This window comes from Momordica charantia (genome assembly GCF_013281855.1).
Source record: "Momordica charantia cultivar OHB3-1 chromosome 10 unlocalized genomic scaffold, Mcharantia_2.0 BLBB01000010.1, whole genome shotgun sequence".
Lineage (NCBI taxonomy): Eukaryota > Viridiplantae > Streptophyta > Magnoliopsida > Cucurbitales > Cucurbitaceae > Momordica > Momordica charantia.
Window position 1 is genome coordinate 6,501,602 of NW_028275158.1, and position 15,514 is coordinate 6,517,115.

General features: G+C 31.9%; 1 protein-coding gene and 1 long non-coding RNA gene across 2 annotated transcripts; both read right to left on the reverse strand.

Annotated features, from left to right (window-relative positions):
• Positions 1-3,705: 3,705 nt before the first annotated feature.
• Positions 3,706-4,677, reverse strand: LOC148208457 (uncharacterized). The gene is made up of 3 exons (XR_015788554.1): positions 4,573-4,677; positions 4,243-4,304; positions 3,706-4,003 (listed from the first exon to the last, which is right to left on the reverse strand). It is a non-coding gene; the product is annotated as an uncharacterized LOC148208457 (long non-coding RNA).
• A 5,892-nt stretch (positions 4,678-10,569) lies between these two features.
• LOC111008250 (phytochrome-interacting ankyrin-repeat protein 2) lies at positions 10,570-14,605 on the reverse strand. Its single transcript, XM_022280883.2, has 3 exons — positions 13,794-14,605; positions 12,283-12,454; positions 10,570-10,962 (listed from the first exon to the last, which is right to left on the reverse strand). Exons 1-3 carry the CDS (start codon positions 13,926-13,928, stop codon positions 10,748-10,750), a joined length of 522 nt encoding a protein of 173 aa, XP_022136575.1. The 5' UTR covers positions 13,929-14,605; the 3' UTR covers positions 10,570-10,747.
• Positions 14,606-15,514: the final 909 nt, after the last annotated feature.

The window sequence follows — 15,514 nt, forward strand, 5'->3', positions numbered from 1 at the left end:
TCCTAATCCTAAATGATTAAATTTACCCTATAACATATATCTAGAACATAAATCACAACTAAAGACTCAAATATTATTGTCAATACTCCCCATGCATATGCAAAGCTTGAATATAATCTGATTAAGATTGTGAACTATTAATATGAAATAGAAAGGAAAAGAAAAGGACAACATTGCATTGCACAAGAGTTTTGCTCTTAATTGGAATTTCTTACTTTAATATTTATGTTAAACAACTTCTTTTAAGAACCTGTAACTTAATTTTTTTATTTTGATTTATTTTGGTATTTGTACTCCCGAAGCGTCTCTTTTAGTTTATGTACTTTTAATTTTGTTCATTTTGATTCTTGATGTTCATTTTAGTTATGTACTTTTAAAATATGTACTAAATTTCTTGAAATGTATCTATGAATTTGTGTTAAAGAATTTCTGTTATTAGGTATAAATTTTGTGTTAAATTTTACAAATAATGACCAATTAAATTAATCATTTTTTAAAGTACAAGAATAAAAACAGACCTTTTGAAAATACAAAAGACGACTAAAATGAATAAAAACTCAGAGTAAATAAATTAAAATAAACGTTTTGAAAGTACCTGAATTAAAAAATGAAGCAAAGTAGAAAGTATTGAGTCCAAAATAGTATTAATTAAATTAGCTTCTTCCCTAAACTTTGGAACTTTTAATTCTAAAGAAATTTAAATTTTTTCGTTGGTGCATCCTCTATCGTGCTTTAAACACCGAGGATAAACTGCAACAATGTCTACCGCATTTATACATTAATCCTGGATGGTGTCTCATCCGCAAATCAGCTTCGGAATCATTGGACCATCTATTTCTTCACTGTCCCGCTCTCTACAAGTCTTTGGTACTGCATATTTTCCACGTTCTAAGTTGACTTTGTGCTCCCAAACCAAATTGACCACTTAATCTCTGTGAGTCTCTCTATACCGTCTCTCACAAATTAGAGAAATGTTACGTAGAGCTTACCACGATTCTCCAAATTTTCACAAGCTCAACAAAATCTCTCATAAACATTCGAGAGATGTCACGATTTCTACATCTATTTGGACATCAAAATCTATTCTCTTTTTTTTTTTTAATTATGATCCTTCTACCTTTTCCCTTAATTGGAGTGTCTTTATTTAAGCCTCTTCTACCTTTTCCCTTAATTGGAGTGTCTTTATTTAAGCCTCCTCTTTTTGTGTGATAATTCTTGCATACATCAATGAGGTGATATTTTCCAAAAATGAATATTCTCACCCTAATCCAATCTAGTAAACATATCCAATCATGGGTAGCAACACACATATATCTATCTTCACAATTCCCAAGTTCTAACACTCCCTTTAGAAACATATTGAAGCTAGCAAAGAGAAGAAGTTAAGATCATGAAAACAAATTGGGAAGAAGAATCTTGATTAGTTTAATACACAAGTTAAAAACGATATTTGAGAATGATGATGTCCCCTATTCATAATGCATGAATATAGCTTTATCCCTTCAAACACACACCAATTTGGTTCCTCTTTTTTGAGTTTTTTTGTTTCAACTTTTCGAATGTGGAGTTCGTACGACCATTGCCTTTCAATGATGGTTTTGGCATGTGGGTTTGTGTCAATGATCCACACCCACTTGAATAAATTATAGAGCTTCACAAAGAAGGGTACTTTTAAGTACATAATTTATTTATGATATCTCTTGTTAATGTGATCTTTGTAAAAATTTGAAGCACATTTATAGAGCCCTTTCATGGTGGGACAATAATATAATAGAGGCAGTGGTTAGCTCCATATTTCCAAAAATAAAAAATAAAATACAAAAGAAAAGAAAAAAGAAAAATCTTTTTTAATTTATGTATCTTCAAATGATAAAAGGGAGAGATGAGATTTGAAATTGAACCAGGTTGTATCTGAATTAGTCATCACTTTATCAGCTGCATCGTCACTTAAGAGTATTAATTATTGTAACTGGTTTGTTTAATTTATTGTGCTTCGTGTATATAATAACATTATCATTTTAGTTCTTCTACAATTAGATCGTACATTCATATTTAACACTACCATATATAATAGTACTCTCTCCTAAGTTCTTTTTCTAATAAAAAATTGAACCATATATATAAAGCATTGAGGTAAGTTCGTCTGTCGGTCCAAAGGCCTAGAAAATTCAAAAAGAATTGAGAGGGAATGAGTTCAAACTATATGATGTCTGTCTACTTTGATTTAATATCATACGCGTTAGATATAAAAAAAGATTATTGGGAGTGGCTAATAGATAAAGATGGAAAAAGAAGAACGACAAACAAGCATGATCATACCTTGACAGATTTGGGAAATAAGGAATAAATAAGTTCATCAAGAAACCGGAGACATTCAAATGGCGATTGAAAGATACATTAACATTCTTCTTCTAAGATAAAGATATATTAACATTAGTGCAAGCAAAAACAAAAACCCAGAAGGAAACTCAATAAACAAGAAACTGCACCTGACTAGACGAATGGGAGACAATAAAGAAGGCCGATGAAACCCACCAATGCCAAATTCGTGGAAATTAAACACGGATGCAGCTTGGCGAGCAGATACAAACACCAAAAGGCGGATCGGCTGGATTTTTAGAAACGAGAAGGGAGAAGTCATAAGCACAGACTGTAGAAGTACAAAAGAGGAAATGGATGTTACTTTACTTGGAGGTGATGGCTATTTGCGAGGCTTGCATGCGATTCGACAAGAACACCACCGACCAATTCACTTGGAATCCGACTCCCTCGAAGCGATTCATTTCCTTCACGGACAGTGTCAAGATCAAACTGAATTTATTTGGCTTCTAAAAGAAATCTGACAAATGATAGAAGACATGAAAATAACCTCAATGAGACATATCAATCGAGAGGCAAACAAGGTGATCCATGGTTTAGTAAGAGGAGTGATGGGAAATGATTTTAGGGAATAGTGGAGTATCATACTCCCACATAGTTTAGATAGTTTAGTTTTTTCCAAACTTGTGGTATGTACTTAAGTTGTTTTCCTCTTATTTTCTAAAAAAAAAAAAAATATTGATCTCCCCTTTAATATTGTCAATTTGTGATATATACATATTGAAATTAGCAAAGAGATTCTAAATTTAACTGTGACCAAGTAGTTGTCAATATTCCAACGAGGATAATGATAATATGGATAATGTCCTTATTACGATCTGAAAAAATATCACGATAATCCCACACTCCATCGTGCCCTCATTCCCACAATTTTTTTTAGTACAACATGTATAGAGGTGAGGATCGAACTCACAACCTCTTGGTTTGACATATATGTCCACTAATTGAATGCCAAGGTGTTGCGTTGATAGACAATATTGCAATCTTTATCATTGTTTTTTTAGTAGAGCAGGTAGGATATATTGAGGTTCGAACTTCGGACTTTTTAGTCGGAGATAGATACTTTAACCAATCGAAGTATATTCATGTTGACATTTTTAACATGGTTGGTAAAACCAAAACTCCTTAATTACTTATTAGTTTTCAAAAAAAATTGTCTAACACTAATATGATACGGAATATTCTCACCTCGCTTCACATTAATAATCATGGTTAAAATAATATAGCTTTCAGTTCTTGTGTAATTACATAGAATCTTAAACCTTGCAATATTATCGACTTGAATGTAACTCAAAAGCCAAGAAGGATTGATAATATGACGTTTGTTTTTGGTAATATAACATTTTTATAAAGATTACAATACTGAAATTAAGTGCTGCCAAATCAACATATATACAACAGAAGCTTATTATATTTCAAAAGGATTACAGATAATTAAAGTTGGTTTCTGATTTGGTTCGTGGATTAAGAGAATTAATTATGTTCATGGATTGATGCTGGCTCGACCTCCAGGGCTTCCTTTCCTTGGCTCATGACTTGGGTTGGCCCCTGGCTCATGATAGTCCATCAATATTTCTTCCATTCCCAAAACCTTTCTCATCACTTTCCCTTTCACAATAATCTTCTGCAAAAAGTAGTGCAATTTCAACGCTCGATTTCTTTTGAAGTTCAACCGCACGTAAAGATGAGGATTCAACTTTTTAGTCTAGTGTATATAATATATATACTATAATATAATTAATCAGTTGAACTATGTTGGAAAAGGCGGCGAAACTCACCTATTATTGATGTAGATGTAAATTTATTTAATCTTCTAACATAATTTCCTAAATAATATTATATTTATCATATATTTCTTTTTACCTGACCACAAGGATTTGGTTCTGCCTTTGGACTATCTTTTGGGCTCAGGCCATGAGCTCCTCCTACACAATGGAAAACAATATCAGTCAATACTTCATATTTAGATTGTGATTATTCTCTATACATCAAAACAAAGAGATGTTAAACTTTAATTCTGTTCGATGTTTTTTGTTTCTAATTTCATACGTGAATTAGAATTTAGTCATAAAATTCGTTATTTGAGTTGGAAAATAAAACCTTCCACCTTAAGAAAGATAATATGTACTCGTATTGGCATAACAGACCGGCTACTCGCTCTCGATAATAGGTAAATAGTTGCACTAGAAGTACCTGAATTATGGGAAGTGAAGATGAGGAAGATGAGAATGAAGGTCTTGAGAAGCCTGGAACCCATTGTTGAAAGGATGAGAGCTTGGTGGTGTGGTGAATATAGAAGTGGAGTTGGGAGTGGTAGAGTTGAGGAAAACAAGGGTTTTTATACCAAAAACATGGGAGGAAATTGAAGATTACAGACATAATGGAGCCAAGGGGAAAACTTTTGTCATCATGACAGCCTCCATTAAAGCTGCTTCAATTTCATGTAATGATTTTTAAGGATGTTGTACCTGTTATCCACTACCTGGGAAAAGTCGATAGCTTTTTGGATATGTGGTATTATTATAATATTATTTTCTCTTTTCTTTTCTTTGTCCAACTCTGAGAACAGAAATTTGTAAATCAACCAGCTGTTTTTTTTTTTTTTGCCCTTTTTATTTGACTGGCTTTGCATTGAGTTTGAGCTACTACTATAGTGTGTTAGCAGAGTTGGTTTGGTCTTGTAATTTAGTTGATGGAAGGATAAATTGAAGGGAAGTTATCTTGAAAGTGAATCATATTTCATGAATATGATATCTATCTCGTGTGATGTATGGAATATATGACAAAGGTAGAGTGTTAGAGTATTTCTATTGCTCGGTCATGTCATATAGGTCCGAGTCGGACATCCAATTGCTTCGATTTGAATTATCCGGAGGATGCCTTACTATTATATCAAAAAGATGGACAATCAAACCTATTTTTCGATTCAATAGAAGCCCAAAGTGGGTAATGACTTAGTCTTTGAATTTTACTATATAATAATTTAGTCTCTAAATTTTACTATATAATAATTTAGTCTGTATAGTCTAAAATGTGCGAGTTGTTCGAAGCGAGCTTCACCGATGGTACATGCAAAAACAAGTGGTACACACCGACGTCCAAGTTATTTTGGAATATGAGTTTAGACTGATCAGCTTTAGACAAATTCTCGTACCTAACTTAGAGGAGTGGTGGTGTATTTATAGCAGTCAAAGGGGTGTAGCTACCTGTCCCATCGGGATATTTCTCTTCTCGGGTTGGGGACATGCAAGGACCATTGATCCATACGGAGCCCTCCGGATCCAACCCTACTTCAAGGTGGGGTGCATGCATCTAAGTGTCGAATTTCGATACCTCTCTACAGGTCGGTCTGTGCAGCCTCAAACAGGTCGGCCTTTAGAAGTTCTCTCCTCCAACAATCATTAAAAAAATATTGTGAAAATTTAATTCATAGGGATTTTTATAGAGTAGATCAAATAAACTGATTTGGAACTAAATATGTTTGTAAATTATAAAGATTTAAATCGTTATACTATACCAATCGACACTTAAATTTGATGATTTTTTCATGGTAGGGAGTAAAACGTTTACCAATTTTAAACTATATATGGACTAAATTGTTACCTATATTAAAATTTAGGGACTGAATTGTCATCAATTTTAAAATATGGGATCAAATTATTACAAACTAAAGTTTACCGTTGCTACTCTCAATTAAAGCAGGGGGACCAAAAATTGTTTTTAACATACAAAATTTAACTTATATACGTAGTAAAACGATATAATTAGAATTAATATGAGATCTCTACTTCATAAAATAACAACTTAAATGATCTATGTCAAAAAAAGAAAAAACTTAAGTAGTCAGCTCCCTACTTTGAAGTTAATATTTTATTGCAAGTGTGCTTAAGATGACATTAAGACAGTATTAATTCTAATTATGTTTTTCAATCAAAGCATGAAATAATGTCTTAAAATACAACTCAAATTTATATATTTTTCCACCAATATTACTTGCCATGTGTCATTATGAATGCCACATCATGAAATTCATTTTAAATATCTAAGGTGAGAGTACTTTAAAAAAGTATATAAGAACTAAAATTTTAATCTAAACTTTTCTTTTCCTAATCTAAAATTACTTATAATTCCAAAGTTTTTTTTAAGTACCACATTTAGGGGGAGGGAATCGAACTCACGATCTTCTGGTTAGATGTAGGTGTATCTTAATAATCCATTGAGTCGTGTTCAGGTTGGCACCAACAATTCTAAAGTTAATGATCTAAAGATAAAATTAACTCGATCTAACATTAGTTTTCCCATGAATTAGGGAAGCCAAGTCTAATATTTAATTAGTCAATAATTTGTCACAATCATTCATGTTTAGAATTTTTTTCATAGGGTTGCTGGGTCAGCTACACGTGTGTAAGGCATTATTCCATTAAAAGATATATAGTCTCACTTTATAAACCCCATGGTTTGCCATTAATATAACCAATAAAATAAGCTCATATATTATTTCGATCTTGGGAATCCCAATCTATTTACTTTAAAGAGGATTTTTTTTATAGTATAGTTGGATCATGATTTTAATGAAGGTGGATTGTGAGAAGTTAGACTAGAAAATGTATTTTAGATAAGATATAGAAACCAAGGTTTGGTTTTTAGGTTTATGATTTGTAAAAGTTAATTAATATAGTACAAAGATATAGCTTAGCTTCTTAATTATGAGTTAAGATTTTAAAATTCTAATATGGATAGAGAATATAAATTTGATTTGTTCACATAGAAAATAATCCATCGTTTGTTTTGGAGTAAATTATTCATTCCATTCTCTAGAAGTAGTTATCGACTTCTCGATGGATCCGATTAATTAACTACAATTACTTTTGAATAGATATGTAGGTCGGACAGAAGATACTTTTCATTTAAAGTCTTTTTTATGTTATTGTTGTTTGCAATTGTCTCTTAAGATACAATTATTATCTTCTTGTATTAGTAACTTAATACTCAAAAATACATGTGGAACCAAGTAAAATATGTTAGAAATTTCCTGTAATGAACTCTGTAATGTTTATGATAGAATTAATATAATTAAATTAACTATTTATGAAAACCAATGGGAAGATTTTTATAATATTCACAAAAGTAAAGAACTTGATAAAAACAAGGAGAAAAAAAACAATCTTAGAAGTTGTATGAAAGAGTTGCAATCTTAATTTCTAAGTATCACCGTACAAAGTTACCATACAAAGACTTTCACGATGAAAAATCACAAATCTCCACAATAATTAATATAACGAAGAGTCATAGAATAACGTTTCTGTTCAAAATAACATATATAAAAGAGGAAAAGAAACCATAATTTCATATGGTTTTCAAGTGGATGATTTGGGGTCTAACCTAAATTTATTAAGGAGAAAAATGATTAAGATTCCAATGTTAAGTTTGCTTCTATAAATGAAGCTTGTCTGCAAACATAGTAGCAAATGGCCCTATGTACTTCACAAAAAATATATTTTTTTATTGGGAAAATTGCCCAAATTGCCTTATTCTTAAACAATACTTCCTTTTTGTGTGTGTCCTTTTGGCCTATTTATTATCTTTAAAACTATTTCTTCTTTTTTCTCTCTTGCTTTTCATAATTGAAGTTAAGCCTTTAACTTTAATCTCCTATAATCCTAGTTTTGTGCCAAATAATGAAATAATTGTATGATTAATTAAGTAATATAGCTAGTTTAAAATTTAACAAGTCAGATTAAATATTATTTTTGTTTGTGTACTTTATGCTTTTTGGTTTAATTTTGTCTCTATACTTTCAAACATTTATTTTGATCACTGTACTTTTAGTTTTTGTTCATTTTAATCCACAAACTTTCAAAATGCTCATTTTGATCTATATACTTTTAAAAATAAACTATTTTAGTCTTTTCATTTTCACTTATACCTAATTTATTTCAATCATAATTTTAGTATGACATTTCCTTCAATCAAATTCTTGAAATAATGTAACCATGAGTGAAAGACTTCCACCGTATATAAAATTTGTGTGTTAAAATTTTACCAATAAGGATCAAGATGTTCACTTAGTATGGAAACCAATGTACTTTTTGAAAATGCAAGACTAAAATGAACAAAAGTTAAAAGTACATGTACTAAAATGAACGTTTCAAAAGTAAAAATATCGATATGAACCAAAGCATAAAATATAGATACCAAAAATAGTATCTAAACTATATATATATTAAAATGTATTAGGATGTTCTTGGGTTGTTCAGTGATAATAGAAATTTGATACTTTTTTCTTTTTTTTTTATACTTTTTTCTACATAAATATATGGTAAGATATTTTTGTAACTTGGGCATAAATAATTTGTGGTATTAATTTTTATTTTTAATTATTTTATTTATTTTTATTATTATTTTTTTTTTTTGCTGATCACGTGAAAATCAGCTTCAACATCGATATGATTTAAACTCAAAGAATAAGAAAGGAGGGAAAAAAAACCATAAAAAGTTAGCTAAAATGTTTCACAAAGTTCAAACTTTCACCAAATAAAACCTACATAATTCCATCATCCTTTTAATTTAATTCAAGATAGTACTTAAAATGATAAAAAGAAAAAAAAAACTAAGTAGATTTGATAAGAATTTGATTAGTTAAATACAAAAGGAAAATTACAATTAAATAATTAATGATATGATGCTCCCCTTCATAATGCATGTATAAGCTTTATCCCTTCAAATACACATTGTGTTTCTCTTTTTCCATTTATTCTTGCACATTATCAAGTGTGTGGAGTTCTAAATGGAGTTGTAGATTTTTTTTTATTCAATTATATAAATAAAGTAATAAATGTAATTTTATACTATTTTTGTTATCACTTTTAAATTTTTCTCTAAATTATATGACCTTGTGTCCTACTAATGGTAGGTCTTGTCAACCATTAGTGACAAATTATAAAATACAAAAATTAAACATTAAATCTCAAACTAACCTACCCCTAGAATGATTTTTACAAGGATACATAATACGTAAAAGGGTTTACCTATAAAAAGAATGATTTCATATTATTTAACTTACATTGACGTATTATTTAAGGGGACGAGTGAGTTTTACTCTAAACTTACATGTCGTATGTTAAACGAAATGAATTGATAAGAATTTCGTCAATTTTAATAGTTAATGATAGATCTGAAAGTACATATTGTACTGATCTTGTAATTAAATTGTTACTTCCAATAAAGTGATAATTCAAGTAAGGGTGTGTTTGGAAAAGATTATAGAATTAGTAATTTTGAAAAAAGACATTTAAGAATAATTGATTTTTCATAATCGTCATATAAGTGATTTATTTTTCAAAATCGCCGTATAAGTGATGCCCCAAAAATCAATTTAAAGTGATTTTAAGTTGATTTTAAACTTTCCTAAAATCAATTTTTAATTTACCAAACATGATCATCCGAAGAGAAGTGATTCTAAGTATGGGTGATGTACATTTCAAACAAATGACATGAATATTATACTCTAATTCTTTTATTCTATTAGAGGAGAGAGGGAATGAAATATGATATTTTTGAAGGTTTTTTTTTTATATAATTGAGAGATTAGAGTTTTGCTCCCTTGTAGGAAGACATCAAAAGTTTTATATATATATATATATATAAACGAATTTGAGACCTCTAAACCAGTATGGTTAAGAAACCCTAAGTTGTTACCAACTACTCCTTGGGAGCAATATTTCCCATGTAATTTAAGTAATATCAAAAGTTATTCTTTTTTTTTTTGTCGGCCACAAGGGTATGTTATTCTAGCTTTGACATTAGCAAGAATAAGCATAGCCTAAACTGGTATATCCACTCAAATTTGAGGGTCTTGTTGATGAGTTTCTTGAGAGGAAAAAGAAAATTCCTTTGAGTTGCTTATTAGACAACAAAAGGTTCCGAGTGTTCGTTGAAATCTCTAATTCTTTCCTCTTTCTTAGCAGAATTTACAAGGAAAGGAGAAACCTATTCATAAAGCCAATCCTGTATAGAATTTTGTTGTTTTTTCACCTATCTTTCTATAATACTTGATTTGCAACCTTTTGTTTTCCAGCTGCACTTGTTCAGTTTCCACTTTGACTCTCTCAAATCCATATAAAAGCTTCATCTTTAAGTTAAAGTTAAAGCAGAGTCGCAAAGATTAAGAATAGACACAATTGGCAAAGGTTTTCACAAACACACAACACAGTTTTAAGTTTAGTTTAAGGTTTCATCACAACACACTTCAAAAGTAGAGTTCCATAATCCATAGAAGAACACACACACATACAAATTTAAGATAGATGTCTTCATAAAAACAGAATCAAACACTTAACAGCATCACGAAGGGGGATGGAACGGGTTTTCAGCTCTCAGAACTGCAAGATGTCTCTCCAGACGAAACAAATTCGTGTTGAAGACGCTTCATCTCCTCGTACGCCCACTCGAGACCCGGACAGTAGTGTAGGGGGGGATTAAATCTGCAGTCGTTGATGTCGTCTGGCAAGAACGCCCCATTCTCCACTAGGAACTTCACGGCTTTCTTCCTCCTCTCTTTGGCTGCACTGTGCAGAGGTGTCCCTGGGTTCATTGTCAACATAATGAATATTTAGGATCTTTTTCTAAGGCTTTACTTTCTAAATATATATCCATATCCTTATTCATCTCGTATTGCTGGAGTATTAGGCACTTTTGGAAGAAGAAAACATGGTTGTTAATCTAACATTTTGTTAAAAGGAAAAATAGTAACCGTACAAGCCCGGGTTAGCCGGTGCCTGCTTGCTCATGACCCAAACAATATTTTGGACTGAGAGAACCCAGCACACCATGACACGAGAACCAAATTAACAAGACAGAACAGCGAGCATGCCAAGGCACTCAAAAAGGCAAGACAGTGGTGGTGGGAGCGAGAAAATGAAGTTTTACCCAAACTTGTGTTAGACACCCAAAAGCCAAGACTGACTATGGGGGCGCAGGAGCAACAAAATGAAAATTTACCCAAAATCATAAGTTAAGAGGCAGAGAAGAAAGCACAAAAAAATGAGAGAAAAAAGAGGTTGGAACATCATTCAGAGACGAGGACTACTGCTTTTCTTTAATGAAAAGCCGAGTTTTCATCGAGAAAATGACAGCCCATCAAAAGGAGTCAAACTAAAAGAACAGGCTCCAATCAAGCAAAATAAAGTCTTAAAAGAAGTGATTACAAAACACTTTGGACATTGAAGCCCAAAGAGAAACATTGAACCAAACAAAGTCCCACACCTCCCACACTAAGAGAAGATACTGCTTCTGCTAATGGCGTCAATATGAAAAAATTCATTGTCAATGGATTATATGCTTGTTTAGAGTTGTAATTTTAAAGATTATGAATTTTTTGTATTTCTATCTTAGATTTTTAAATGGTAATGTTGATTCTCTATATTTGTTTTTCGAACTTTTTTTTCCGTACAGCTTCTGTTCTATAGGTTATCTAATTCATATTTAGCAGTATATTTAACTCGGCACTCAATAGGGGTTAAAGTGTTGATAGTTCTTGGCTTCTAATTTAAGAAGCTATCAATTTTAGAAAAATTAACAGAACTTTCCTTCTTTTAAAGAACTTCAATATTCTAATTTTTTTATGGTTAAATTCGAAATTTATAGTTTAAAATTAACTCGTACAGCTTGAATTTTATGTTTCTAAATAAAATTGAGTTAATACAGTTATACTCAGATAAAAGTTAGAACCTAATCCCAGGGAACTACATTATCAGTCTATTTCTCACTTTCCTGTACAAGATCTTGACACCATATCCTTGCAATGATTCATCATTAGCAACAAACAAAGAATATGCATAAAAATCAACTCCAGTTCTATAATTAATCAATTCCAAGAGAAAATGCGTCCGTAACGATACTTACAGCCACAAGCACCTTTAGTTCTAGCATCAATGTTGGCACCACGTTCAAGCAATTCATCCATTACTTCAAGATGCCCACCCTCGGCAGCAAGGTGGAGGGGGGTCAGCCCCTTTGATTTGGGGCCCCATGCTATTGCATTCACATCCATTCCTTCGTTGAGCAGACGTTTCACCTGATCAGGAAGGGGAAAATAAAACTTCAAGCAATTATGGAAGGGGAAAATAAAACTTCAAGCAATTATGTTTGCAAAATAAAATTGAGAACAAATGAATAACACCAAGAGCTATCACCTCAAGAATAAAACGAGCAAAAAACCCATAGCATTTTAAAAGAAAACAAAAGAACAACCAGGTTCTAACCAGGAGGTAAATAACCTTCCTCCAGTTTTTGGGTCCATAGGGGAAAAATGAGTAGTGCCAGAGGACAAAAGTTGAAATATCTATATGAGGCGCAAAAAAGTAAGGTGTGAGTAGGATGTATATAAAGAGAACACTTTGGGAAAGGGGAGAGGGAAGGAGAAGAAAAGGGAAAAAGAAGGAACAAGAGGAAGATATTACAAATATATTCAGTCACCACCCTCATTTCCAGGTTTCTGGGTGGCCTTGGCTCCAATTCATTCTTGTTGTGCTGTGTTGGAAGAAGTGAAACAAAGGGAAGTTTCCGTAGCAAGCAGGGTTATAAGTGGTTTTATGGAAAAACTAATTGGAAAGGAATATGAGGTTTTTAAGGATGCAGAGGGGTTTGGTCCTCTTTCAATCTCTGTTTGGGCTGTCAGGTCTAAACTTTATTCCTTTGAGGCGTGCCAAATAAAAAGGCTGCCTTAAGCCTGTTAGAACATTGCTTCTTAATGAAAGTGATTTTCCATCCCAAAAAAAAGGAAAAATAGAATCCACTATGTATTCACAAGTCATAACTCAAGAATGTCCGAAAACTACAACTAAACTCCTGGAGAGGATAGAAGAGGTTTGCATACTTGAGGTTGCTGAAGTGAGTTACCAATAAAAGAAGATAAACAGGGAGTTAATTTTCATTTGATAACATTTCAGTCGACATGCCAAACTGTCAACTAAGTCTAAATATCAAAGGGGGATTAAAATCTATCTTCCCTCAAGACACCAGTACAATGTCAACGTAGTGAAAATGTTTTACAAAACATGTTCTACATTTCTATGCCAACAAACATAATCAGATAAATTTTAAATTTGTTAGGCATTTGTCGAGCATATTACCCAACCTCCAAAGTCCATTTAATGGAAATAGTTAAGAGTGAAGCAGAGAGAAGGATGTGAAATCCTCCATCCTCATCCCTTCCTTGCGGAATAATCTCACCACACCAAATAACATCAGATTGCTAAACGGAATTAGTATATATCATTCTTTCAAGTTTCAACAATTTCATGAAACCTCTTGCCAATAAAACTAATGATAATAAAGGTAACGAAAAAGGAAAAAGGAACAACAATAGAATCCAGCTAAGAAAGCAGTAAGATAGGAAATTATACAAAATCTACCTCTTTGAGATCACCCTTTCGCGCACCAATGTGGAGTGAAGTCCATCCCCTGTCATCCGTATTGAATTCCTCATATCGGAATGAACGCCTTCTTGAAAGGCTTCGACTAATCGGGCTCCTCTGTTCCTGGGGCATGTTCTATTACCCTTCAATCAACTAGAACGCCCCCAATCGTAATAGTTCGTAAAACCACAAACCAGAAACTACAAACAGAACTCCCCTCAAATTCCACAACGGTAAGAATCAATCGTCCTCGAAAAATTATCGTTCGAAATATGGCTACGACAACAAACCCAGAACCCAAAAAGACACAAGAATTACATGATTCTCAGGAAGAAGACCAAAGCAAAATTAAAATTCTTTAAGTGGATTGATGGGAAAACCGAAAGCGAAGATAATTAGCGAGAAGCAGCAATAGAATGATGAGCCACGCAGTAGGGTGCAAAGGGATTCAATCCAGGGCCAAAGACACGAAGATTGAGAACGATTACGATGAATGTCATAAAGGGCTTAAAGATTGTAATCATAATTGATGCGAAACCCACTTGAACGATGATATGCGAGCGAAAATTTGAAGAACGAACAAATGGGGTTTCGGAGTCGGGGTAGAAAAATGCGTGAGGAGGGGATTTTTGGGTGTGATTAGAGAAATCCTGCTTTGAATCGGACGAAACTCAAGGGAAACATGACAGAAACGAGGAGCGGGTGCCCTGATTAGATTATCGAAACCCTAGAAGGAAAGGGAATTTTTTTTAGGCTCGAGAGAAATGGCAGAGCGAGGGAAACAAGAGAGAGCATCGAGTGGATTTCGGTTGGACTACTTGTAGTTCTACGAAAAGAAAAAAAGGAGACATTTTTAAAATGACAATTTCAATTTCACTGAGATTCTGTTGAAAAACAGAACGATCGTTAACCGTAAGTTTTACGTTAATTACAAATTTAGTCATTTGTGTTCTCTTGATTTAATTTCGAAACTTTTTATAAAAAAATTAATTATTACATCTCTACATTTTTTTAATTTTTGGTAAGGTATCTTGACTTATATTCTGAGACTTCTAAAGATATCAAATTATACAAGTACGGTAATTTTTACGCTAAATTTTAAAACGTCTTACAATTTTCCCATATTTTTCGTTTGAAAATTTGTTGAAAAAGATATGTATCCGATGTAGAGTTCAAACAAAAATAATATTAGAGTGAGATTTTTTTTTTCTTTTTTTTTTAAATTTGTAAGTTATGGTGGGGTTATTTAATTGTTGATTTTGTATTTTCATAGTGTGTTTGTTGAGTTTTTTGCATTTTATTTTTGTTAAAATTAATTATCGGAAATTGAATAGATGGCAAAAATAACAACACTTAACTAAGTTTATGGTTCAATTTGATCAAATACTTACAAGTTTAGGGATAAACAAATGATTTTTTCAATTATTTAAGGGTTAAATTATAAGTTTTGGTTCCTAAACTTTCAATTTTGTGTCTAACAAATCATAACCTTTAATTTTGTGTCAAATATATCTCTAAACTTTAAAAAAATTAATAGGATCCTGAACTTTAAATTTTATATCTAATAGCAACTTGACATTTTTAAAATCAATGGATTTACTAGACATAAAAGTGACTTTTTTTTTCAATAAGACCTTGAATTTTGAATATTGTGCCAAATAAGCTCGTAAATTTTTTAAAATATTTATTAAGTTAGTTGTTTATTAAATACAAAATTA

Bases quoted from the DNA above. Each gene is read 5' to 3' on its own strand.
- LOC111008250 (XM_022280883.2), bottom strand. From the start codon at position 13,928: ATGCCCCAGGAACAGAGGAGCCCGATTAGTCGAAGCCTTTCAAGAAGG. The intron at 12,455-13,793 runs GTAGATTTTGTA...CTTCCTGATCAG, and splicing joins GAAAGGGTGATCTCAAAGAG to GTGAAACGTCTGCTCAACGA. The intron at 10,963-12,282 runs GTAAGTATCGTT...CAATGAACCCAG, and splicing joins AACTAAAGGTGCTTGTGGCT to GGACACCTCTGCACAGTGCA.